The sequence below is a fragment of the Mustelus asterias genome, chromosome 23 (assembly GCF_964213995.1).
Source record: "Mustelus asterias chromosome 23, sMusAst1.hap1.1, whole genome shotgun sequence".
Taxonomy (NCBI): Eukaryota; Metazoa; Chordata; class Chondrichthyes; order Carcharhiniformes; family Triakidae; genus Mustelus; species Mustelus asterias.
Genome location: NC_135823.1, coordinates 26,008,916 through 26,036,284, shown reverse-complemented (window position 1 = coordinate 26,036,284; position 27,369 = coordinate 26,008,916). Strand labels below are relative to the sequence as shown.

At 43.9% G+C, this 27,369-nt stretch overlaps 1 protein-coding gene across 1 annotated transcript in view; it reads left to right on the top strand.

Moving 5' to 3' along the window:
• LOC144510594 (cytochrome P450 3A30-like) overlaps positions 1 to 23,256 on the top strand; it is a 40,965-nt gene extending 17,709 nt beyond the window's left edge. Inside the window, exons 6-13 of the mRNA XM_078240155.1 lie at positions 4,636 to 4,724; positions 10,447 to 10,595; positions 13,865 to 13,992; positions 15,493 to 15,586; positions 16,900 to 17,060; positions 17,644 to 17,870; positions 22,225 to 22,387; positions 22,520 to 23,256. Coding sequence (XP_078096281.1) covers positions 4,636 to 4,724; positions 10,447 to 10,595; positions 13,865 to 13,992; positions 15,493 to 15,586; positions 16,900 to 17,060; positions 17,644 to 17,870; positions 22,225 to 22,387; positions 22,520 to 22,606 — 1,098 coding nt within the window. The 3' untranslated portion in view covers positions 22,607 to 23,256. The remainder of the gene's footprint in view (positions 1 to 4,635; positions 4,725 to 10,446; positions 10,596 to 13,864; positions 13,993 to 15,492; positions 15,587 to 16,899; positions 17,061 to 17,643; positions 17,871 to 22,224; positions 22,388 to 22,519) is intronic.
• Positions 23,257 to 27,369: the final 4,113 nt, after the last annotated feature.

Here is a 27,369-nt window from a genome sequence, read left to right as displayed (position 1 = left end):
GTGAGAGTGTAGATGCTGATGCACTAGAATTTCACAGTAACTTCGTTGCGGTGTTAATGTAAGCCTTACCTGTGACTAATAAATAAACTTTAACTTAGAATGCAAAAAGTTAAAATGCACAGTGAATAAGATACAACCTGTTAACATCTAGAAAATTCCAAGGTGATCAGACTCCACCTTGCCTTCACCTGAGTGTGCTTCCCATCAACTGAGCATAACAGCCATCTATCTGTTCAACTACCACATCCGAGATAACACAGTACCTGACTCCTGGCTTCTCTAAAATGATCCAATAAAACATAAACGAACATGAATGCTTCCTACTGAAATTGCTGCAAGGGCAGGTTTGACAAGATGTAGTTTCAATCTTTGGCTGCCTAATTGTTAAGGATAACATGTTTTTGTAGAAAGCCTTTAAGGCCTTCAGCAAGGCCTTTGACAAGGTCCCTCATGGCAGACTGGTCCAGAAGGTGAAGTCGCATGGGATCAGAGGTGAGCTGACAAGGTGGATACAAAACTGGCTCGGCCATAGAAGACAGAGGGTAGCAATAGAAAGGTACATTTCTGAATGGAGGGCTGTGACAAATGGCATTCCTCAGGGATCAGTGCTGGGATCTTTGCTGTTGTAATATATATAAATGATTTGGAGGAAAATGTAACTGGTTTGATTAGTAAGTTTGCGGACGACACAAAGGTTGGTGGATTTGCAGATAGTGATGAGGACCATCAGAGGATACAGCAGAATATAGATCAGTTGGAGACTTGGGCGGAGAGATGGCAGACGGAGTTTAATCCAGACAAATGTGAGGTAATGCATTTTGGAAGGTCTAATAAAGCTAGGAAATATACAATAAATGGCAGAGGGATCTGGGTGTACAGGGGCACAGGTCACTGAAAGTGGCAACACGGGTGGAGAAGGTAGTCAAGAAGGCATACAGCATGCTTGCCTTCATCGGCCGGGGCATTGAGTTTAAAAATTAGCAAGTCACTTTGCAGCTTTATAGAACCTTAGTTAGGTCGCACTTGTGTTCAATTCTGGTCACCACACTACCAGAAGGACGTGGAGACTTTGGAGAGGGTACAGAAAAGATTTACCATGATGTTGCCTGGTATGGAGGGCATTAGCTATGAGGAGAGGTTGGAGAAACTTGGTTTGTTCTCACTGGAATGACAGAGGTTGAGGGGCGACCTGATAGAAGTCTACAAGATTATGAGGGGCATGGACAGAGTGGATAGTCAAAAGCTTTTTCCCAGGGTGGAAGAGTCAATTACTAGGGAGCATAGGTTTAAGGTGCAAGGGGCAAGGTTTAAAAGAGATGTATGAGGCAAGTTTTTTACACAGAAGGTGGTGAGTGCCTTGAACTCGCTGCCCGGGAGGGTAGTGGAAGCAGATACGATAGTGACTTTTAAGGGGCTTCTGGACAAATACATGAATAGGGTGGGAATGGAGGGATATGGTCCCCGGAAGGTTAGTGGGTTTTAGTTCAGTCGGGCAGCATGGTCGGTGCAGGGTTGAAAGGCCAAAAGACCTGTTCCTGTGCTGTAATTTTCTTTGTTCTTTGTTCAAATGGAAGCCTTCAAAAGTAATTCACTTGCATGTATGGTACAGTGACCGAGAGGCTCAGATGTGGCTCAGATATTGCGAATCTGTGATGAGATTGTCTATCCGTCTGATTACTGTTACCAATTCTTACCTTCATAGAGTGGGCTTAAAATACTTTAGAGGAAAACTAAAAAAATGATCAGCAACTAACCTTTGATAGGAGATGCACCTGAAAGATTGGCCTAAAAGGCGCTCTGCGAGAAAACATTTAAAGGTAGAAAGTTCCAGAGTGTGGGACTGAGATGACTAAAAGCTCTTAATGAGGGAAAGATAGACCAGAGTTGACCCACTGGAGGAGATTAAGACAAGCCAAGGCAGAAAAGTAGTTAGGGTGAAGTCGAGGACTGATTTGAAGGTGAGGATATGAATTTAGGTTTTGGTTTAATGTGTTGGGAGATGCAGCCAACACAGATCAACTAATCCAGGTAATGGGTGACTAGGCATTGAATGTTTGTGGATTGGCTAACAATCAAGCGGGCTGCTTTGTCCTGGATGGCGTTGAGCTTCTTCAGTGTTGTTGGAGCTGCACTCATCCAGGCAAGTGGAGAGCATTCTATCACACTCCTGACTTGTGCCTTGTAGATGGTGGATGGGCTTTGGGAAGTCAGGAGGTGAATTACTCGCCACAGTATTCCTAGCCTCTGACCTACTCTTGTAGCCAGTGTGTTTGTGGTAAGTCCAGTTGAGTTTCTGGTCAATGGTAACCCCCATGTTGACAGTGGGGGATTCAGTGATGGTTACACCATTGAATGTCAACGGGCAGTATTAGAGTGTCTCTTATTGTTGATAGTCATTGCCTGGCATTTGTGTAGCGTGAATGTTACTTGCTACTTGTCAGTCCAAGCCTGGATATTGTCCAGATCTTGCTGCATTTGAATATGGACTGCTTCAGTATCTAAGTAGTCGCGAATGGTACTGAACATTGTGCAATCATTGGCGAACATCCCCACTTCTGACCTTATGACGGAGGGAAGATCATTGATGAAGCAGCTGCAGATTGGTGGGCCTAGGACACCACCCTGAGGGACTCCTGCAGAGATATCCTGGAGCTGAGATGACTTACCCCCCCACAACCACAACCATCTTCCTATGTACCAGGTATGACTCCGACCAGCAGAGAGTTTGCCCCCATGATACCCATTGATTCCAGTTTCGCTAGGACTCCTTGAAGTTACACTCGGTTGAATGCGGCCTTGATGTCAAGGGCTGTCACTCTCACCTCACCTCTGGAATTCAGCTCTTTTGTCCCTGTTTGAACCAAGGCTGTAATGAGGTCAGGAGCTGAGTGACCCTGGTGAAACTCAAACTGGGCGACACTGAGCAGGTTATTGCTGAGCAGGTGCTGCTTGATAGCACTGTTGATGACCTCTTCCATCACTTTACTGATGATCAAGAGTAGACTGATTGGGTGGTAATTGGCTGGGTTGGATTTGTCCTGCTTTTTGTGTACGAGACATACCTGGGCAATTTTCCACATTGTTGGGTAGATGCCAGTGTTGTAAAGTTGTTGGAAGAGCTTGGCTAGGGGAGTGGCAAGTTCTGGGGCACAAGTCTTCAGTACTATTGCTGGAATGTTATCAGGGCTCATTGCCTTTGCAGTATCCAGTGTCTCCAATCATTTCTCGATATCACGTGGAGTGAATCGAATTGGCTGGAGACTGGCATCTGAGATGCTGGGGGCCAATGGAGGAGGTCGAGATGGATCATCCACTCGGCACTTCTGGCTGAAGATTGCTGCGAATACTTCAGCCTTAACTTTTGCACTGATGTGCTGGGCTCCTCCATCATTTAGGATGGCAATATTTGTGGAGCCTCCTCCTCCAGTGAATTCTTAGTTGCAGTGTTAATGTAAGCCTTACTTGTGACAAATAAATAAACGTTAATTTTACTTTATATCCCTTGGTTGCTTTGGCTCCAAGAGCCATATCTAATTTCTTCTTGAAATCAGACAACATTTTGGCCTCAACTCATTTCTGTAGTAGTGAATTCCACACATTCACCACTCTGAGTGAAGACATTTCTCCGCACGTCAGTTGTAAAAGTTTTTACCCTTATCCTCAAACTATGACCCCTAGTTCTGGGCTCCCCCACCATCAGGAATAATCTATCTGCATCTACCCTGTCTAATCCTGTTAAAATTTTTATAAGTTTCTATGAGATCCCCTCACTCTCCTAACCGACTTATTCTCTCCACATATGACAGACCTGCCATGCCAAGAAACGCAGAAACTAGAAGCAGGAGTAGGCCATTCAGCCCTAGCTCAAATTTAAGGCAGGAGACTGATCAATAGAGCTTGGGAACAGCCAAGTCTGGAGATGATAAATCACCCTATAACCATTCATCATTGTCAGTTCTATTTTTACTAAGGTCGACCAGAAGTATGTAGAACTGGGAATGATGTTTTGTTTTTCAACCTGTGTGGCAGCTGAGATAACCAGCTTTGGGAGAATTTCCACCTCGTGGTCTGATCGCCAGCTATCCAGATTCTCATCGGCCTTGTCCACCTGCTTCTGATTCCAGAGTGAAGTTGGCCATTTCCTAAGGGAGAAGATCTCCTCCTGACTAAGCATTGATTTGAAGGTGGCCAGTATTCAGACGATACAAGCAAAAGTTTTAAGAATGGATTTGCCCCATTTCAGTATGATTTGGGTTGCCAACTCTTGTGGGGATTTTCCCCCAGGAGCAGTGACCAACTCTGGAGAATAACCAGAGGGGCATTTTTAAAAAAAAATTATTTGAACAATTGGTGAGCTCGTTATAAAAGTATTGTACATGGAATGTTTTGTTTCATTGACAAGTCGAGAATAATCTGGGAATGAAAAGTCAATTCACTTTCTGAATAGGCAGGAAGGTGAAAAATCATGAGGTGGACATGGCAAGTCCCCTTGTGGCCAGAGTGTGGCAGTCTGTGTGGGAAAGGAGATGGGTTGGAGACAGGTCATGGGATACAGTTGCTATCAACAGTATGACCCTATTTAGGCGCAGAGCAGCTTTGACTTCTTATACATTGTTTGCTTTTTTCTTTCCTCAGATGTATCCAATAATCAAGCACTATGCAGAAAATCTTGTGAAAAACGCAGAAACGAAAGCAAAGCTGAATGAATCTGCCGACATGAAGGAGTGAGTAATTTATCTGTTGGGTGACGGATCTGCATTCCTCCATCACATACCCTTCCTAGGCAATTCAATCATTTTCACTGTGCACTGGTCTCAGATGGAAATGAGTGTGATGTTCACCGACTCTTCCATGAACTTGTTGATCATCTGATGTTAACCAGTTCTACATGTTAATCAGTTGGTTGTGTTAGGACATTCCAACTTCTCATTAGAACTCATAAAGTTAGTGTCCATTATTTTATCCTTGAGGAATTTATATTCGTCTGCATAAAAACATGGTACTGTTGGTTCTTTTGCTACTGACTTTAAATTTGTGTCCTTTGGGTCTCAACCTTCCACCAATGGGAAAAATTTCTCCTTATTGACTCGAGTGGATGAGTTGCATCCTAGATTCCTCTGGTGTCACTTCAATTTGTTCTGTAGAAATAAATTGCCGTGACAGTTCCTCTCGTATGTTTCCCCACCACAGCTGGGTTATACTCCATGTTCAAACACATTGTGCCTGCGTCTATTGTTTTCAAAAGACATTTGGACTCAGAGGAGCTGACTTTTTTGTTCTCTTTCTATTTTCTTTAAACAAAAGCCAGAGGGCATAGTGTGAATATTCTGAGTTTCACTGTTTAGGCTTTGTTGCAATCTATACTGAAACACTTTTGTAGTGGGTGACTATTTCACTCTGTATGCCAATTTCAATCCAAATTAAACACGTAGATAAATCACCTTCCATTGCACTTGAAGGTAGCAAATCATATGAAGTATGTTGCTGGCTACTTCCATTGTGTTGCCCCATCCTAGGTCGCACAGTAGTGTGGGCTAGTCATGCATGTTCTGGTGACATGAGGGAGTTCTGAAAGGAATACAATTGGTCTTGTGGCTGGTTTCAACCAGTTGTTGAAACTTGACCATGCAGGGCTGTTGAATGCCTGTGCTACTCTCAGGTGAATATGTGTTCAGCTGCATGAGGAAAAACCCACCAGCACTATTTCAAAGGACCAGCCATCCAACCCTGCAGGTGTGGCGCTTGTCACAGAATCATTACAGCACAGAAGAGGCCATTTGACCCATTGAGTCTGTGCTGATTCTCTGAATGAGCAATGCACATAAACCTGCACATTCCTCATTTCAGATAGTCCAATTGTCTCTTGAATGCTCTGTTAGAACCTTACAACCACTACACCTTACATCCAGGCCGTACATTCCAGATCCTCTCCATTCGCTATGCGAAAAGATTTCTCCTCCTGTCTCCATTACTACTTTTGTCAATTACCTTAAATTTGTGCCCTCTCATTCTCTAATCCTCCCAACAATTGGAACAATTTTTTTCTTATCTACTCTTTCCAAATCATTCTCATTCTTTTTAAGGAAAATGGTCCCAATGAAATTCCTCATTCCTTGAACCAATCTTTTCTGTACTCTCTCTAATGCCTTCATTTCTCTTCTAGAGTGTGGTCCCCAGACCTGGATGCAATACTCCAGTTCTGTAGAACATTAGTTAAAGTTAACTTTAACTTAAACTAGTGTTCTATAGAAGTTGAACATATTCTCCTTGCTTTTGTAACCTATGTCCCTAGGTTACAAAACTACTATGTTTTACTAACCACGCTCTCTCAACCTGTTCTGCCACCAGCAATGACTTTAGCAAACTGAAGAAAACATCAACTAAACAGTACTTAGTAGGAAACTCTAATACCTTGACCGACAGATCTGTTTTATTCTTATTACTTTAACACAATGGATAAACCCCACACTGCATCTATACACTTTCAGTCTTTATAGGAAAGGTCCACAGTCACTCCCAGCCTCAAGTGGGTTCAAACCTCACTGAACTTTGAGTCATAATATCGAATCAGCACCAAAAGGTGCTTCCCTCGATTTTCAGAAGATTTCCAAACCAACTGCGAGCAGTAGGATCCATTCCAGCAATTTCTCTTCCCACTCTTTTTCCAAGGCAAATCTTCTGGCTTCTTTATGGCCTCTGACTGCTGCAAAGGTGTTTCAGTGATGAGATCTTGAGACTTGCATGTTTTTAAAAATGAACCCTTTATTGTTAGTCTTTAACTATTTACAGATCACTGATTTCTGTCCTATAGACTATTCTTCCAGAGTCTCTAACCATGTGATTCCACACATCATACCATGGGCAGCAATATTCTCCAGCCCCACATTAGCCCTTGCTCTGCTGGACACCTTTACATTGCAATGGCATGCAGGCACATAACACAGCATCCCCCTTGCTTCTCTAAAAAAAAAAATTCTCCCGACTGTGGAATATGACAATCAAACCTTTACTCATTATCCCTGCTCCCCAATCTCAAGTCTTTGACTTCATAAATTCAGATGGTCTTGAGGCTTGACAGTTCTTTCACATCTCAGTCTGTCACATTTGGAGGAATGGTAGTAAGACTCTGTTTCTGGTACTTGACGATCTCTATTTGATTTGCTTTTGTGCTCCTTCGAGTTATGTTTCTCCTTATTAACAATGTCTTAGTAATAAATTAAGTTATTCTTTAAAAATGGAGTATGAGAGGGTCAGAGTTTGTGTGCGCGTGGCAGACTCATTCCCTGTCTTGGGGCACTCACTCACTCACCCTGTTGGCATGTGGTGGTGAGTGAGAGATCTGGGAGTAAGGATAACCTTCTTGTTCACATGCACAGACACACGGGTCTGCTGTCTTTTCACTCACCTGCTCACTCACGGCAGGTGATGGCCTAGTGGTATTATCGCTAGACTATTAATCTGGAAACTCAGCTAATCTTCTGGGAACCTGGTTTGAATCCCGTCACGGCAAATGGTGGAATTTGAATTCAATAAATATCTGGAATTAAGAATCTACTGATGACCATGAAACCATTGTTGATTGTCGGAACCATCTGGTTCATTAATGTCCTTTTGGGAAGAAAATCTTCCGTCCTTACCTGGTCTGGTCTACATGGGATTCTAGAGCCACAGCAATGTGGTTGACTCTCAACTGCCCTCTGAACAAGAACAACTAGGGATGGGCAATAAATGCTGGCCAGCCAGCGACGCCCATTTCCCATGAATGAACAAAAAAAACCCCGTAAATCTCTCCAGCAACTCCTGGATCTCACAGTCAGCATCTCCCCAGTGCGTGAAGCAAAACCACCTCCACTGGTATTCACTGCTCCTCCAATCACATTTGCTGCTGATAGTGCACAGCCTGTGATTGGAGCAGCTGCTTGCAGAATCATCCACCCCAACATACCCGTGTGACCAACATTTTGAAAACTAGTTCTGGAGCTGCACGCAGCCTGGGGGTTGCCAGTTTGTCATGCCCCCTTGACACACCCCCACCCTCACATCCTGCTTGGCGGTGCCCAGAAAGACAGCGCACTCTTCTCTGAGCACAGTTAGCTGTAGTTCTTTGTCTTTCTGTGTGAGCTGGCTCTCGCTCCTTCTCTGCCCACAGGCTTGAAGACTATTCCACAGTCAGCACAGCTGCTCTTGCCTTTGCTTCCAGGTGTGAACCTCTTGCATCTTCTCCCCAGTAAGACAAGCTGGGTCCCTCCCGTCCCCATCGTAACCAACCCACCCAGGCTAGTTGTTGGGCAGAATTTGGAACATGTCAGATGACCTCCTTCCCTTTCTCTATTTCACCAGAAATTAAAGAGACAATCCCAAATCATTTTCATCTTTAACTTCACACAACACCTGACCATGTGAGGACAGTGAGCATGTAGTGACAGCCATGGAGAAGACCATCAGTGCTGAGATGGTGCTTCCAATGCTTGGACTGCCCAGGGAAAGCCCCCAGTACACACAGGAGCATGTTTTCTGGTGGTTTGCTGTGTCCCCCACAACATCACCATTGTGTGAGTGTAGCCAACACCACTGGGTATCAGGAGGAAGAGGAGGTGTCTGACACACCTTCATTCTGAAACACCTCTGACTTCAATTCCCCTAAGAAACCACTTCATTATTAGAATTGGTACCCATTGCAGCATCCACTTGGATCAAGATTCTACAATAAAAGCCATCAATAATATCTCTTTATCAAAAAACATACCAACTTACATAAACAAATGTGTAAATCATCCTTGTGTGTTCCCTTGATGCCAGTCTTGAGGGTGCCTTTGCCTTGCCTAGTGCTCCCACACAGTGACGTGGCATTGCTCTCTCTTCCTGGTACCTCTTGTGGTTGGGCAGACAGCATTCCTTGAGATCTGAAAGTAGAAAATGAGAAGGAAAGGTTGGGGAGGGTAAAGCATGAGCTCCATGAGCATTACCCACAGCTTGCACATGTCATAAAGCAGGGTGAGGTGTGAGTTGAGAAGACATGCGGTCAATCTGAATGGTCATGGTGATAACAGATGCTACAGATTTAGTGCTGCCGACACTGTGATGTACTCTAGCATCTCCGCTGCTGGTTTCAGGGGTGAAGCCATGCATGTCCCACCAGGGTTCAACCTTGCCACATTCTTTTGTAGGTAGCTTTTGTCCTGAAAGAGCGAGGAGAGAATGTCAGTGATTGTGGTGCACTGTGTTTGAGTGATGTGATTGCCACAGCTAAGTAGCTGGAGGTAGATGGAAGAATTGAGAGGTGGGTGTGAGACTGACAGCATTGGTTAGTGTGTGAGTGTGAAGTGAAATGTCTGCATGTTAGGCATGATGGATGAGTAGTGGGGTGTGAGAGATCGGGCAGCATGAGGGATTGGTGATTTGGTGGGCATTTGAAAATTCATTCACTGGCTTTGACCACCTATGTGGGGGTCATTAAACTTCGTCCTGCATTGCTGCTCAAGTCTCTGGACCAGGTTCCAGGAATGCGCCTCCCAGGATCCCTGTCCCCATTCCCTTTGGAAGATGCGCTTTGCTCCATGAAAACATGGCCTCTCCCCTCCTCTTGATCTCCATGGCGTCCAGTGCTGTATTCTAACTGGTTCTCCATTTCCCTTTCATCCATTTGCAGCACAGGCAGCAACAGACTCCTTTCAGTCAGTGCGGATTCTCTAAGAGCTAGTGGAAACACATACTGGTCTCACGCTGTTAGGCCCTGTGCAGAACATCCAGCCAGCCAGAGCACTGAATGTGTTGAGCTGCAAGCTGAAATGATTCAAATGAGGAGGGCATGAAGTTGCAGTGCTCCCTGTCTCATTGGGGATGGGCTCAGGCAGATCGTGTTCCTGAAACAGGTTTAAACAAAATTTTTAGCCAACAGAGTCACTGGTGAAGGTGCAAAATAATGATGTTATAAGAATGATAGCAGAAGTGAGATTTTGTAATCATCAAAAAATGCTCAACATTTACTCTAGGAAGGCTGAGGGATAACCTGAAAGGGGTCTTTAACAATATGAAAGGGTTTTACAGGGTAATCATGGAGATGTTTTCAGCGTGGCAATATTTTGAAGAGTACTGGAGTTGTCCCCAAGGTCCTGGCCAGTATATATTCTTCAATATTCAAAACAGATTATCTGGTCATTATCTTAGTGTTGTGGGAACTTGCTGTGGGCGTTTTGACTGCCACATTTCTATATTGCAACAGTGACTGCATTTCAAAAGTACTTCATTGGCTGTAAAACATTGTTTTATATATATGTTTGGGAGATATGAAAAGTGATGTGTAAAAGACAGTTTTATTTTCTGATGTGAACCAAAAATGCCAGCATAGACCAGTTGGGCTGAATGGCCTGTTGTGCTCTGCTCAGGGCCAACTAGCAAAGAGAGAATATTTCTTTCAGCTCTAACAGAGACATTCTCTTCTGCCAGCATATTCGGAGCGTACAGTATGGATGTGATCACCAGCACTGCGTTCAGTGTAGATGTCGACTCCCTCAACAACCCCAATGACCCATTTGTCAGAAACATCAAGAAAATAACAGAATTCAGTATCTTTGACCCTGCACTTATCTTTACTTGTAAGTGATTCAAAATTATTGCTTTGCTTTAGTTGAGTTAGTGTAGTGTTTTTTCTCTTCTGTTGAGGGGATATCTTGGTTACTCTGTTTTCACAGGGGCCTGTGTCCCTTTCTGCTGAGGGTCCCTCGTCCCTTACTGCCGTGTTACCATTGCACGCTTCCAGCAACCTTATGGGAGGATCTTTTGAGCTAAAAATGGAGGGGCAAGTCTAACAGCAGAACCATTAGGTGTCTGGCTACATCTAAACCTGGCCCAATGAGTTTTGCCTATTTGAACCCATTATTCTCTAATCTCACAATTTAACTGTCTACACCAATCTGAGAATATACATTGACATTTCATCCTGGGAAAGCTTTGAGCTTGTGGAAGTTCAGAATCTACGTCAGTGGGTTTGTCTCTGAGTCAAAAGATTGTACCTTTGAAAACATCATCCAGGTGCATAGTTTTGTGCAGAACTCAGGGAGCACAGCCCTATCAGAGATAATGGGTGGGAATTTACTGTCCTGTTGCGCTGGTCGAGTAGCGTGGGGGGGTGGGGGGGGGAATATGAAATCGCGCCTGATTTCTCATCTCTCGCAATATTGCTAGCCCTGCTCTGCCAATGAAGTAAGAAGTTTAACAACACCAGGTTAAAGTCCAACAGGTTTATTTGGTAGCAAAAGCCACACAAGCTTTCGGAGCTGCAAGCCCCTTCTTCAGGTGAGTGGGAATTCTGTTCACAAACAGAGCATATAAAGACACAAACTCAATTTACATGAATAATGGTTGGAATGCGAATACTTACAACTAATCAAGTCTTTAAGAAACAAAACAATGTGAGTGGAGAGAGCATCAAGACAGGCTAAAAAGATGTGTATTGTCTCCAGACAAGACAGCCAGTGAAACTCTGTGGCGATTACAAATAGTGTGCCATGAACCCAATATCCCGGTTGAGGCCGTCCTCGTGTGTGCGGAACTTGGCTATCAGTTTCTGCTCAGCGACTCTGCGCCGTCGTGTGTCGCGAAGGCCGCCTTGGAGAACGCTTACCCGAATATTCCCGAATACCCCAGTCCAACGCCGGCATCTCCACATCATGACTGCCAATGAAACCAACCTTGCTCCCGGGGTGGACGCAAGGCTGATTTAAATTACAAGTTTTAACAACACCAGGTTAAAGTCCAACAGGTTTATTTGGTAGCAAATACCATTAGCTTTCGGAGCGCTGCTCCTTCGTCAGATGGAGTGGAAATGTGCTCTCAAACAGGGCACAGAGACACAAAATCAAGTTACAGAATACTGATTAGAATGCAAATCCCTACAGCCAACCAGATCTTAAAGATACAGACAATGTGGATGGAGGGAGCATTAAGCACAGGTTAAAGAGATGTGTATTGTCTCCAGACAGGACAGCCCGCAAGTCCAGGAGGCAAGCTGTGGGGGTTACTGATAATGTGACATAAATCCAACATCCCGGTTTAGGCCGTCCTCATGTGTGCGGAACTTGGCTATCAGTTTCTGCTCAGCGACTCTGCGCTGTCGTGTGTCGTGAAGGCCGCCTTGGAGAACGCTTACCTGAAGATCAGAGGCTGAATGCCCGTGACTGCTGAAGTGCTCCCCCACAGGAAGAGAACAGTCTTGCCTGGTGATTGTCGAGCGGTGTTCATTCATCCGTTGTCGTAGCGTCTGCATGGTTTCCCCAATGTACCATGCCTCGGGACATCCTTTCCTACAGTGTATCAGGTAGACAACGTTGGCCGAGTTGCAAGAGTAGGTACCGTGTACCTGGTAGATGGTGTTCTCACGTGAGATGATGGCATCCGTGTCGATGATCCGGCATGTCTTGCAGAGGTTGCTGTGGCAGGGTTGTGTGGTGTCGTGGTCACTGTTTTCCTGAAGGCTGGGTAGTTTGCTGCGGACAATGGTCTGTTTGAGGTTGCGCGGTTGTTTGAAGGCAAGAAGTGGGGGTGTGGGGATGGCCTTGGCGAGATGTTCGTCTTCATCAATGACATGTTGAAGGCTCCGGAGGAGATGCTGTAGCTTCTCCGCTCCGGGGAAGTACTGGACGATGAAGGGTACTCTGACCACCGTGTCCCGTGTTTGTCTTCTGAGGAGGTCGGTGCGGTTTTTCGCTGTGGCGCGTCGGAACTGTTGATCGATGAGTCGAGCGCCATATCCTGTTCTTATGAGGGTATCTTTCAGCGTCTGGAGGTGTCTGTTGCGATCCTCCTCATCCGAGCAGATCCTGTGTATGCGGAGGGCTTCTCCGTAGGGGATGCTTCTTTAACGTGTTTAGGGTGGAAGCTGGAGAAGTGGAGCATCGTGAGGTTATCCGTGGGCTTGTGGTACAGTGAGGTGCTGAGGTGACCGTCCTTAATGGAGATGCGTGTGTCCAAGAATGCAACCGATTCCGGAGAGTAGTCCATGGTGAGTCTGATGGTGGGATGGAACTTGTTGATGTCATCATATAGTTGTTTCAGTGATTGCTCACCATGACTCCAAAGGAAGAAAATGTCATCGATGTATCTAGTGTATCCAACGCCGGCATCTCAACATCATTTAAATTACAAACTCAGGATGCATAGTCCGGGCTCACTTACCTTTCGCACCTCGCTGGCGGTGGTCCTCAGTAGCGAGGAACACTACAGGGACCAGATGTGTTGACCTCGCCGATGGCCATTGAAGCCCTCCCCGGGTGGTCAGGTGTAGGGCTGGCAGTGCTAGCCTGGCATTGCCTGCCAGGCATCCTGGCACTGCCAGGCTGGTGTCCTTGCACTGCCAACCTAGCACCCTGGTAGTGCCAAGGGGGTGGGGCCTCTTTGGACAGAGCCCGATGAGGAAGATGGGGGCAAGTCCGTGGGAGGGAAGACGGAAACTGAATTGGAAGCTGAGCAGCGATCAGGAGGGGGTAGGGTTCCGATATCCATGATCGGGGGATGGGGGGGGACGGGGGGGACGGGGGGGGGAGCTGTTTGGGGGCTTGGAAGGGGGGGGACGGGGGGGGGGGGGGAGCTGTTTGGGGGCTTGGAATGTTTGAAAAAATTCCGGCTCTTTTGGGTAAAATGTTAAAGTGAGGCCCCATTTGTAGTCCCAGGTTGGTGTAAAATATTTCATTATTATATGGAAGAATGGGTCTTCTTCCAGTTTCTTAATACATATTTGTCATTCAGCTCTCTGTCTCTCTCTGACTCTTGTTCTCTCACACTTTGCCTTACCCCTTTCTATACTGTGTCCAGGGTTACTGCAATCGATCATCAATGTGTGATTCTGGGTTTTTTTCCTTTGTTCTAGTTATTTTTCCAACCCTCTCTTCAATCCTTCACAAGCTTGGATTCAGCACCTTCCCTCGAGATGTGAATGAATTTTTCATGAGCGTTTTGTCAGATTTGAAGGCAAAGAGACAAAAGGGAGTGCACACTGTGAGTGTTAAACTAACCGTTGAAATGATTCAGGTACCAACACCAATGCTGCGCCTCTCCCACCCTCAACACTGACCTTTTCCTAATTTATTTTCACAAGTAGAAGGGAAGTGGCTACAATAACATTGTTACGGGTAGCCGGTGAATATTGTGTTCCTTTACAGTTACTGAAGTTTAGCAGGTAGGGTGTACAGTTTGTGTTCAGTCTGGGTGCAGACAGCTCTACAGTCAATGGAATTGCTGGTGGGTTTCTCCAAACTCCCACTGGAAAGTGGAAATGGCAGGGATGGTGACTACTTTCATCCTTTCTCTTGGGCTTTGACCGAGGTTACAGTGGGAGATCAGGAGAGTCTATGATAGACCTATCCAACCTTTTGGCGGGGGAGTGCATATTTGCATATTTTTCTCACTCAAGGGGCCGATGAGCCTATTCCAGAAAGATGAGGCTGAATTTCAAAAAGAAGTTTGAAGTTTTATGGAAAGCAAGAATTGCTGAGCTAAAGTACAGCAATATCTCAGTAATAAATTAACTTTGAAAAAGAGTAAGTAAATACAAATGACCGGAGGGTTAGTGTGTGTGTGTATGTGAACAACTTGACCTTATCCACCCCAGGCTCCAGCCCCGGCATTGCCTTGCTTTCCTTGGCCCAGCAGCCCTCAACATATGCACATGAATGCCAATGTTCACTGCTCCACCAATCAGAGACTGTTTCTCTCCCCCATTTGCAGCTGATAGGCAGACTAGTCTGCCTATCAGAAGCAAAATCGGGAGAGAAATGGGCTGTGATTGGAGGAGCAGCTGAATGAAGAACCTTCCTTTGAAACAACTCTTTGACTGGGATTTTGAAAATTGGTGCCAGAGGCTGGATATACTCGGAATTGAACCCAGGTTCCTAGCACTGTGAGGCAGCAGTGCTAACTACTATGCCAGTGTGCCACACACTAAATCCAGTGCATTGGATGAAGAGAAAAGCGGAGGCTTGATACGCCCGGAGCGGCTTTTGCAGGCCGGATACGCCCCACAGGTCGGACTTCCGACAAGCCTAGTCACCAAAAATTCTACCCAGCGTGTTTAAGCCGCAACATTTTTTTTTCAAAACTTGGATCCCAATGCGTTATCTGTGAATAGACTTCATTTGAATAGGATGTTGAGGAGGGAGGACAAGAGGCGAGAATATTTATAACCTTGATGTGAATGAAAGCTGTCTTAGTCAACATCCGTTAGAATTCTTATGTTAAATTGTATTTAAGTGACAGCCTCAACTATTCCATCTGTTTTCCAAATTTGTCTTTGAGCAGATATGAATGGGGGACAGTCCTGACTACTCTTCTCTGTCTAGAGTCCTGGATGGGTTCTGCTTCCAGCCTCTCTGGAGGAAACACATTCTACTTCCCCCTTTGCACCTCTCTGGAATTGCAGGATCTGGGACTTGCCTCCTAAGAAACCTGTTTGTGTGCTGTCATAGCTGAGTCCTCAAGTGGTTCTTGTTGAATTCTCAGGATCGGGTGGATTTTCTGCAGCTGATGGTTGATTCTCAAATGACCGAAACCAGCTCCCAGAATCAGGATGATGTCAGCAAGTCAACAGACAAAGGTACCATCAATGGAAAGTTTCTCATTCCCCTCATCCTTGTTTCTTTCTGTTCCTGAAATTAACGCTCACTCCTCACTTTATTATTGTTTCTTGCTCTCTGGTTTTCCTATACCCTACCTGACTGACAGTTCAGACACGAGATCCACTCCCAGACCCTTAAACCCCAGTGTGGGGGTATGTGAGAACATTCTGCCGGGGGGAGGGGGGGTCGTCAATTAGTTGTTCTTTTTACTCCAGTGTGAATTTCCTGGTGTCTGATTGGTGATTCTGCCCAATCATGGGTCTGAGATTGGGAACTGAGTAGTGTGATGATACTGTGCCTTTAAGAAATGTATTTGTATCATGTTTCTTGTGAAGGAGCTGTTTTATACTTAAGCTCTGGTGACAGTGCAGATTGTCTGCAACTGGCAGACCACCTGCTGAGTGCAGTAGAATAATTGCTCCTAGTTAATGGAGTGTTTGTTTTAATCTGAGCGAATGCATTTTTGTTATTTTTAAGGGTGTCAGTGCCGGGTTTAATTAGGTTGATTGGCAAGAAGAGAGACTCATGTGAATGGGTGGAGCTAGGCTTAGAGAGAGACAAGCAGGCAGTTGCTGTTTGAATTTGAAAGGAGCAGCAGCTCTTTCTCTCTCCCCTTCTCTTTCTTGAAATTAAAGTGGTACCTGCTACAAAACAGGTCTCTCTCTGGAGTTCTGCTGTTTGAAAACCAGTCTCTCTCTCTTGAATTCTGGCAACTCATGCAAGCTTGTGTGTTTTTGCTAACTGATTCTAAAGAGGAGCTCATCCCTATGAGGAATATTGCTTAAATTGGTACTAATAGAGATAGCTGGCAGTTAAGAATTATACCTTGTCATGTTTAAGTACTTCAATTGGTAACGGTTATGCTAATTATTTTTGTTACAGTTAAACTGTATTGTTAATTAAGGTTTGCTTTAATAAAAGCTTCCTAGTGGGTCAATCAAATCACATCTGGAGTGAAGCACCTTATGCTCACACTCATGCCAAAATCAACAACAGTCGGAGACTAGGCTAACTTCATCATATACTTTGGAGTTTCCAATCTGGTCCCTAAAAGTAGTGCAGGGATATCGAGAGACACATTAATCATCCTTATACCCTTGTGTGCCTGGGCACTGAGGTTAGCACTAGTGTTTAATTTGATGTTCCCAACATGCTTATTGGACACCTTGAGTTATTTGTGGCATTACACTTAACTGCTAACAATTGGTGTTTTGAGATATTGAAAACACAATATTTTAACCTTCTGTATTTATCAGGTGAATTTTGTAATCCATGTTCTGGTTCTCTGCAGCTCTGACTGACACGGAGATTCTGGCACAGGCTCTGACCTTTATCTTTGCCGGGTATGAGACCAGTAGCAGCACATTGTCATTTGCCGCATACAATCTGGCGATGCACCCAGACTTACAGAAGAAACTGCAGCAGGAAATCGATGAGGCTTTTCCAAACAAAGTGAGTCCTTCGAATGGACAAGAAAGAACTTGCATTTCTGTAGCACCTTTCATGATCCTAGGACATCCTGAAGCTCTTTATGGCTAATTTCTGAGTTGTGGTCACCATTGCGATGTAAAGTACGGCAGCCTCGTTACACACAGCAATTGCTTCTGATCATTATGAATATAGTGCATTTAATGGTACTTGCTCTGTTCTCATGTTGCCCATGACATTTGGTACAGTGTTTACAGCACAGAGCCAGGTTATTGAGATGAACTGCTCCTCCCCACTTTCTTCCTCGAACTCCATCATATCTATCTAAGCTGTTCACCTCAACCACTCCTTGTAGTACAGAGTTCCACAGTCTAACCACTCCATTGGTAAAGCAATTTCTACTAAATTCCTTATGAGATTTTTATGTTTATATCCCATAGCTCTTGTGTCCCCCACAAATGGGGACATCTTCTCCACCAGAAGACAGAACAAAAATCAGAATATTTCTCTTGCTTTGTGACTAAGTAATTTAATTTTTTGGATTTCCCTGACCCCACTTTTCACTGGCATCTTGTTTTTTATTTATTGAGTGTTTTTCTGTGTGAAGGCTCCTCCCACCTATGATGGGGTGATGCAGTTGGAATATATGGAAATGGTGATATCTGAAACCCTGCGACTGTTCCCTCCTGTATCCCGTCTTGAGAGAGTCTGCAAGAAAGATGTCCAGCTCAGTGGGGTAAACATTCCAAAGGGGACTGTGGTCATGGTTCCTGCCTATGTCCTACACCGTGATCCAGCATACTGGCCAGAGCCTGAAGAGTTCAGACCGGAAAGGTATGTAATAGATTTGTGCAGCACATAAAAGGCCCATCGAGTTGAACCGACAATAACTACCACTAGTAGTAATAGTTGTGCTTGTACTGCCCAGTGCTGATGAGCCTTTAACACAATGTCCTCTATATACCAACATACCCACCTCCGTTGCAGCAAGTCTGGTGATTGGGAGCAGACACTAACATTTTTCTTCATTGTATTCCACTGACCCATAGTTATTGAGACTCGATGTAGCTGTGCTGTCGCCACTCTGCCTGAAGTCAATTCTTCAGCACTGAACAGGCATGAAATTTTGGACTTTGCTGTTCTGTGTGTTCTCTAGAATTTTGAAGAATGAGAGGTGATCTCGTTAAAACGTAGAAAATTCTAACAGGGTCAACGTGGGTAGGATGTTTCCCCTGGCTTGTGGGTTTAGAACCAGGGGACACAGTCTCAGAATAAGGGGCAGGCTTTTAAAGCTGAGTATGAGGAGGAATTTCTTCATTCAGAGTGGTGAATCTTTGGAATTCTCCAGAAGGCTGTGAAAGCTCAATCACTAAGCATGATCAAGACAGAAATTGCTAGTTTCCTGGATGCCAATGACATCAAGGAATATGGGGATAGTGGGAAAGAGGGAGTAAGAGGTAGATGATCAGTCATGATCTTTTTGAATGGCAGAGCAATCTCGATGGGCTGAATGGTCTACTCATGCTCCTTGTTCTTGTGTCCATGTGCAGCAAGACCAGGACAACATTCATTCTTGGGCTCATAAATGGCAAGTAACATTCACACCACTCAAGTGCCACGCAATGACCATCACCAATAAGAGATACTCTTAACCGTCGCCCCTTGACATTCAATGGCACTCCCACCATTGAATCCCCCGCTATCAACATCCTGGGTTGACCATTGACCAGAAACTGAACTGGACCAGCCATACAAACACTGGCTACAAGAGAAGGCCCAAAGCTGGGAATTCTGCAGTAACTCCCCTTCTGATTTCCCCAAAGCCAGTCCATCTACAATGCAGAAGTCAGGAGTGTGATAGAATACCTGCCTGAATGAGCAAAGCTGCAACAACACTCAATAAGCTGAATAAAAACGAGGAGAAGTGAGTCTGCTTGATCGACACCCCATCCACCATCGTAAATATTCACTCTCCCCTCCACCGATGGCAGCAATGTGTACCATCTACAAGCTACACTGCATCAACTCATAGGTACATAGGAGCAGGAGTAGGTCATTTGACCCTTGGAGACTGCTCCAGTATTCAATAAGATCGTGGCTGATCTGGTTTTTGTCTCAATCCACTTTCCTGGCTGCCCCCCCATAACCCCTGATTCTCTTGTCTATCAGCAATCTACCTAATTCAGCCTTAAATTCAAAGGCCCAGCCTTCACTACTTTCTGGGGAAGAGAATTGTACACGCTAACAAGATATTTTGGAGAAAAGGTTTCTCCTAATCTTTGTCTTAAAAGTCCCCTAGTTTGAGTCTGCTAGCCCCATTGAGATGGGGATGTATTCACCCGATCAAGTCATCTCAGGATCTTATGTTTCAATAAGATCACCTCTTGCCCTTCTAAACTCCAATAGTTACAGGCCTAACGTTTCCAACCATTCTTCAGAAGACAACCCTTTCATCCCAAGAATTGATCCATTAAACTGTCTCTGAACTGCTTCTAAAGCAATTATATAATTTTTAAATAAGGAGACCAAAACTATATACAGTAGATGTGGTCTCACCAAAGCCCTATCCAGCTCGAGTGAAACTTCCCTACTTTTATATTCCATTCTCTTGTAATTAAAAACTAACATTCTATTTGTCTTCCTAATCACTGGCTGTATTAAGATTCATGTACCAGGATGCAGATCCCTCTTTACCAACAAGTTCTGCAATCTTTCTCCATTAAATAGTATGTTGTTTTCCATTCTTCCTGCCAAAGTGAACAAGTTCACATTGACACGTTATACTCCATCTGGTAAATTTTTGCCCACTCAATTTATCTATATCCCTTGTCGACTCTCTACCTCCTCTTGACAACTTGCTTCTCTACCTATCTTGGTGTCGTCGGTAAATTTAGTTGCCATTCATTCAGTCTCTTCATCCAAGTCATTGATATAGATTGTAAATAGTTGAGGCCCCAGCACTGAGCCTTGTAGCACTCTGCTAGTTACAGCTTGCCCATTTGAAAAACACCCATTTATCCCTATCTTTGCTTCCTGATAGCTAACCAATCCTTTATCCATGCCAATATGTTACCCCCGTACAATGTGCTCTTACCTTGTGTAGTAACCTTTTGATGCGCTACCTTATCAAATGCCTTTTGGAAATTCAAGCACACCACATCTACTGGTTCTCCTTTTACCCGCCTTCAATGTTACTTTGTCAAAAATTTCTTAGACTAGTTAAGCATGATTTCCCTTTCACAAAGCCATGTTGGCTCTGCCTTATCAAATCATGATTATCTAAGTATCCTGTTATAACCCATTTAATAATGGATTCCAGCACTTTACTAATAACAAACATAGGGCTTACTGGCCTATAGTTTCCAGCTTTCTGCCACCCTTGTTTCTTGAATAAAGGTGTTACATTAACTGTTTTCCAATCCACTGGAACCCTTCCAGAATCTAAGGAATTTTGGAAGATTATAATCAATGCATCTGTGATCTGTGCCTTCACTTTGAACAGAGCCACCCCACCACCTTTCCTTTGCCTCCTCATACATCGTTCCGATTTGTCAAAAACCCTTCAATATTCAGGTCCCAGGCTTGGTCACCTTTTGACCATGTCTGCGTGATGCCTATTTAACTCTATCTGTCCTAACAATTCATCCCTATTGTTCCGAATGCTATCTACATTCAGATGCAGGCCCTTTAAACCATTTTTTTTACCATTTTTCGTTTCATCTGCTGGTACACTCTTAAGATGTTCTATTCCTTTCTGTCTCATTATGCAAAGTGCTGCACCGCTCCATTACTTTGTTGTTTCCCTTCATCTCCTCTCACATAATCCCTCCCCCACTATTTAGTTTAAAGTTCTCTCCACCACCCTAGTTATACAATTCACTTGAATACTGGTCCCAGTATAGTTCAAGTATAAACCATCCCAAATGAACAGCTCACACCTTCCCCGGTACTGGTGCCAGTGCCCCATGAACCCAAACCCATTTCTCCCACACCAATCTTTGAGCCACCTCTCTTATCTTATTCACCCTTTACTTGTGGCTCAGGTAACTATCTAGACATTATTTCCTCTGAGGTTATTAATTTAATCCCAAGCTGTTTATACTCCCTATATGGAACCTCTTTCCTAATTATGTCTATGTTGTTGGTACGTACAAGGACCATGACCACAGGATCCTCACCCTCCCACTGCAAGTTCCTCTCCAGCCCGGAGCAGATATCTGGAACCCTGGCACCAGATGGGTAGCACAACTGTCTGGACCCATGCTCTTGACTGCATTGAACAGTATCTATCCGCCGACTATACTGCCTTCTATCTCTGCCACATTCCTTTTTTATCCCCACATCACTTGAATGGCATCTTTCCCCTCTATGCATCCTCCAGCCAAATGTATTCATTAATTTGAATTCTCCAGCTCTATGCTGGGTTTTGTACTCATCTTTGGAGCACCAGTGTACGGTTCTAGGTTACTGGCCCAGCAAAACTAACACTGTTACCTTTGGGATCTGAAATGAGAGGTACTTTGGGATGTTACCAAGTAGATGAATTGGGGTGGGCCAAGATTACAATATATCTAGGGATGAATTTATTCAGTGGTGAATTTATATTATTTTATAAAACAAATCCCTGATGACCAAAGCAGATATTTAAATTCCTACTGACCTTCTAGATTTTCTTTTCCAAGCATTCCATACACTTTTTTCATGAACTGAATAATGAAAATGATTGCTGTGAACTAGATAGAGATTGAATGGGAACAATTGTTATGGAACGCTGCACTCTTTAAGGGTGAAGGGCTCAATTTGGACTTATTGCCCAACAATCAGGTTATTGTCTTTTCAGACTGGCCGGGTACTGTTTAGGCTCATTTTAAACTTGCAGTTCACTAACGTGCAAAGCACCCCCATTACCATCTTGAATAGATCTGTACATGGCAAGATGTCAGGGTGAGGACAGGATAAACGTTGACTGTGCTACTGTTCTCCACATTTGATTAATCTGGCAACACTTTGTAGTCCTGACTCGCATCAAGACTGTCTCCCAGTGTCCATGTAGCAACAACTCGAGAAAAGTCAGTAAGTGTAGGAATTACTGGGGTAAAATCAGAGTTATAATTTTGAACTGTTGCATTCTCTATCCACTCTGATTTCTCAGCAAATTTCACTTGTTTTGTCTTTGTCGATATGCCAGGTTCAGTAAGGAGAACAGGGAGTCTCGGGATCCCTGTGTGTTCCTACCATTTGGCATGGGCCCACGGAACTGCATCGGGATGAGATTTGCCCAACTTGCGATGAAGATGGCACTCGCTTCATTCTTGCAACACTTGACCTTCGTGCCCTGCGAGGAGACACCAGTGAGAATTTTAATTGTTTTATTTGTTGAAGTGAATACTGAGGGGAGGGAATAATGGGATGGACAGAACTATCCATTGCTGTAATAAAACCTTCCTGTTGGCCTGGTACTACTACTGCTCTTTCTGTTTCAGATCCCATTGGAACTGGATGTAACCGGATTCATGAAGCCTAAAAAACCCATATTCCTGAAATTTGTGCTACGTGTTAATACTGATTGAAAGGAATAAAGCACTTGGTTCATGCGGAGTTACGAAAATATGTAGGAGTGTGTATATCTGAAATTAATCATAATTAGGATCTTACATTACGCATCAAATGAAAATGCATGGAAACTTTTGTAATTCAACAAGAATATGTATGATCAGAGTAAACAATACGATATGCAAAGAAACATCCATGATCTATCTCCAGGTGTTAAAACTTGGTTAGGTGCATTGGCCATGCTAAATTCTCCCAAACAGACGCCGGAGTGTGGCGACCAGGGAATTTTCACAGTAACTTCATTGCAGTGTTAATGTAAGCCTACGTGCAACACTAATAAATAAACTTTAAACTTTATCTGAATTTTGAAGGAGTAATTAGTGTTCAACACATATACTGTATTAGGGAACATCTGTCAATAGAATGTTGCTGACTGATCAATGGTTTTTTTTTAACCTTCGATATTGAAATAAATAATTTGTGATTATAAACCTATTTTATAAAACTATTTGACATTGGATAGTCTAGATATACTATGTTTTCTATACAAAATGTATAGAAAAATGTTTCAGATATACACACTCCTAAAATAATTGCATATACTTTGCAACTTTTAAAGCAACATTGTCTAACAAAATTCAAATAAATATATATTTGTTGAGTTCAATATCACGTTTTGATTACATTGCAGGCTTTTTGTTGGAAAATCATTATGAAATGGAGACTGTCAGGAAAACAGGTAGTTTTAAGCGATCTACATTTGCATTATTAAATATCAGAAATAGGGTATTGATTTAAGTGGGTTGTGTTTTTGTGTAAGAAAGGGTGCAACTCTAGTTAAATTCAAAGGTGTTTGCACATACATGGGGGTCTTGGTATCAGTTCAAACAGTGTCTCTGTTGTGCTGAGGGAGGTTATGACATGTAACCAAGCTTGGGGAACGAATGAGACTTAGCAACCCTATCTGAATGTTGAAGGAGTCACTCGTGTTCGACACATATGTTAGGGAAACATCTGTCAACAGAATGTTTGACTATCGATGGTATTTTTTATCCTTTGATATTGAGATAAATAATTTGTGATTATAAAACTATTTAGGGCAATCTTACCGGCTCATCCTGCCAGTCAATCAGCGAGGCGAGCGGTTGGGACAGAGGCACAAAATCAAGTTCGGCCCACCTTTTCACTACTCACTATCTTACTGGCCCTGTTTTGCCAGCGAAATCAGATTCACACTCAGGAAGGGTGCAAAGCCAGTTTCAAGATTCATGACATTACCATGTCATCAGTGAGGCCCAGGTGCCTCTTAAAATTCTCATTGCCAATTTTTATGAACTTCCCATTTAGAAGTAGTTATGGATTCGGTTTCTGATTGAACATTCTACATCCGAATAATCCATTAAATAAAAATAATTTTGCCAAATCTCTCCTTTTGTTGGTTTTGAATTGATGTTCTCTCGCTCCATCCCCTTTAACCATTGCAAAGATGTTTCTTTGATTAGCTTAACCAAATTTTGAACCTGATTTTCTTTGAACTGTCTCTATTCCAGTGAGAATCCTCTGCTTTCTTTTGTCTCCCCTTGTGGCTAAAACCACTCATCCTGATTTATGTCAGTAAAGTTCTCCAAACCCTCATCTGTGAGTGTTGAACAGGGCAAGGAATTTACTTTATACTTGACAGGTTGGGATCAATTTCAACTCTCGACCTTCAATTTAACCAAATTTACTTTGAATATGAAATGCACCACTTGAGAACGAAACTCCTGCTCCTCTCCGACAGAATTGCTGACAAGACACTGAACCCAACCTTTAATTAGTTACAATTCTGTTGTAAATGCAGCTCCAGTGTGGGACAACATCCTCTCGTCCAGTTTATCTGCAAGAATATCTTTGCCAAAAAGCAGTCAATACTGGTATTTACCGAATAAATTCCACTTTGTTCTGGATGTTTAATGGATCAAAGTCCAAACTGAGAGTGCATCCAGGCACCAAGCGTCAAATTGGTTACACCCTACAGCTTACATTTTAACAAGAGATTTGAAAGGAGATGGAATAGTTGAGACCTTCATCAAAATACAATGGAACAATAAGATTTCAAACAATCATAGACCAAGAGAAATGATCGAGTGCTTTCCATGGTCAAAATGGGCAAGGGAAACCTTCTGCTGATTATCACATACTGCCCCCACCCTGCCCCTTAGCTGTTGAATCAGTACGTGTCCCACGTCGAAAACCACTTGAAAGAAGCACAGAGGGTGGCGAGGACACAAAATATACTCTGGGTGGGGACTTCAATATCCATCAAGTGGCTCAGTAGCACCAGCACAGATTGATCTGGCTGTGTCCTAAAAGTATTTGCTACCAAATAAACCTGTTGGACTTTAACCTGGTGTTGTGAGACTTCTTACTGTGTCCTAAAAGACATAGATGCTAGGTTGGGACGAGCATCTATGGAGGGGGTGAGGGAACCAACAAGAGGTAAAAATATACTTGACCTCATCCTCACCAAACTTCCTGCCGCAGATGCATCCATCCATAAAAGTATCAGTAGCATTGACCACTAGTCAGTCCTTGTGGAGACAAACCATGGAAACTCTCCATCATGTTTTGTAGCTGTGTTTAAAGGGATAGACTCTGGACAGATCTAGCAACTCAAGTCTGGGCAACCATGAGGTGCTGTGGGTCATCAGCAGGGGCAAAATTGTACTCAACCGCAATCTGCAACCTCATGGCCCAGCATTATCCCCCACTCTACCATTAACACCAAGCTAGGGGATCAATGAAAAATGAAGGAGGGCATGTCAGGAGCAGCATCAGGCATACCTAGAAATGAGGTGCCAACTTGGTGAAGCTGTATCACAGGACTGTTTGCATGCCAAATAGCATAAGCAGCAAGTGGCAGACAGCGCTAAGCAACCCCACAACCAATGGATCAGATCTAAGCTCTGCAGTCCTGTCACATTAATTTGGGAATGCTACTCATTGGAGGAGGGGGCTCCATCCTCAATGATGGAGGAGCCCAGCACATCAGTGCAAAAGATAAGGCTGAAGAACTTGGAACCATCTTCAGTGAGAAGTGCCAAGTGGATGATCCAACTCTGCCTCCTCCGGAGGTCCCCAGCATAACAGATGCCAGGCTTCAGCCAATTCAAATCACTCCATGCAATACCAAGAAATAGCTGAAGGCACTGGATATTGCAAAGGCAATGGGCCCTGACAACATTTCGGCAATAGTAGTGAAGGCTTGTGCTCCAGAAATTGCCACGCCCCTAACCAAGCTGTTCCAGTGCAGCTACAACACTAACATCCTGTCCACAAAAAGCAGGACAAATTCAACCCGGTCAATTACTGCCAATTAGTCTACTCTCGATCATCAGCAAAGTGATGGAAAGAGTCATCGACTGTGTTACCCAGCAGAAACCCAATCATTGACACTCGGTTTGGGTTCTGCCAGGGCCACTCAGCTCATGACCTCATTACAGCCTTGGTTCAAACATGGACAATAGAGTTAAACTCCAGAGGTGAAGTGAGAGTGACTGCCCTGGGCAGTATTTGACCGAGTGTGGCATCAAGGAGCACCAGCAAAACTGAAGTCAGTGACAATCACAGGAAACTACTCGCTCCATTGGTTGGAGTCATACTTAGCTCAAAGGGAGATGGTTGTTGTTAGAAATCATTAATCTTAATCCTGAGACATCATTGCAGGAGTTCCTCAGGGTAGTGTTCTAGGCCCAACCATCTTTAGCTGTGTAAGAAATTAGCTAAACAGCATTGATTCCCTCTCTGGAAAGGCCATTTCTAATCAGGCAATAATTCTAAACGGTCTCTGGAAAGGTCAGGGTCACTTGGTTCAGGATTCCATGCTGATATTTTAAAGTTGGTAGGATGGTGCCTTGCCCTTATCTATGCGAGTGTTTAGAAAGCACCAAGGAATGACCCTCAGCCTGATGTTAACTGCAAAGCTGACTTTGAGCAGGGTGACATACGGTGGGGGGGGGGACATTTTTAAGTACCTGTCGGGGGAGGGACGGGGACATTTTTAGGTACCTGTCCTGTATCCATTGGTCAAAAGGGTTTGAATAGATGATTGACACCGGGTAAGCTAAGCTCCCAGAAATATAGTAACGGGGATGGGGGACAGTACTGGGAGTGGCAGTGCTCGTTAGGCAGCCACCTTCTTCAGACGGAAGATGGATCAGAGGAGGAGGGAGACCGAGCGATGGTTGCCCACCACTTAGAGCGCAGAATACTGCAATCACAAGTTGCTGTGATCAACACACACTGTGAAACTGTCAGTTTGTCCTTTGGGATCAGTAAACCACTCTCAACTGTTACAGGTCGTATACTTTCTCTGTCTAATTAATTAATGTATAAATTTTTCTGGGACTTTCTGTCCCTCTGCATTGTCCTGCTTGTAGTGGCAGTGCCTGTGCAAGGCTACTTGCCTCTGGATTACCTGGTTCCAAATTGAACTCGTACTCTTGCTGCATCAGTGTGGCTCCTGGTTGCTAAGCAACAGCTTGATTTTTTTAAAACACTGTTTGCTTCAATGTCGTAAAATCTTATTACAATGCAGGCGTTTAAACCCACCTACAGATTTGCAAGCACCTTTCTTCATGAAGCTAAAGCTAAAGTTTTAATCCTTTTGCTTCTTAATAAACTTAATAAACCTTAAAATTACTTATGAACAGTCAAATGTCTTTCTTAGGTACCTGTGACCCCCAAATCCAAAATCAAAGATTGGTGTCACGAGTGGGATCCACAGCAGTTGAGGTGTCAT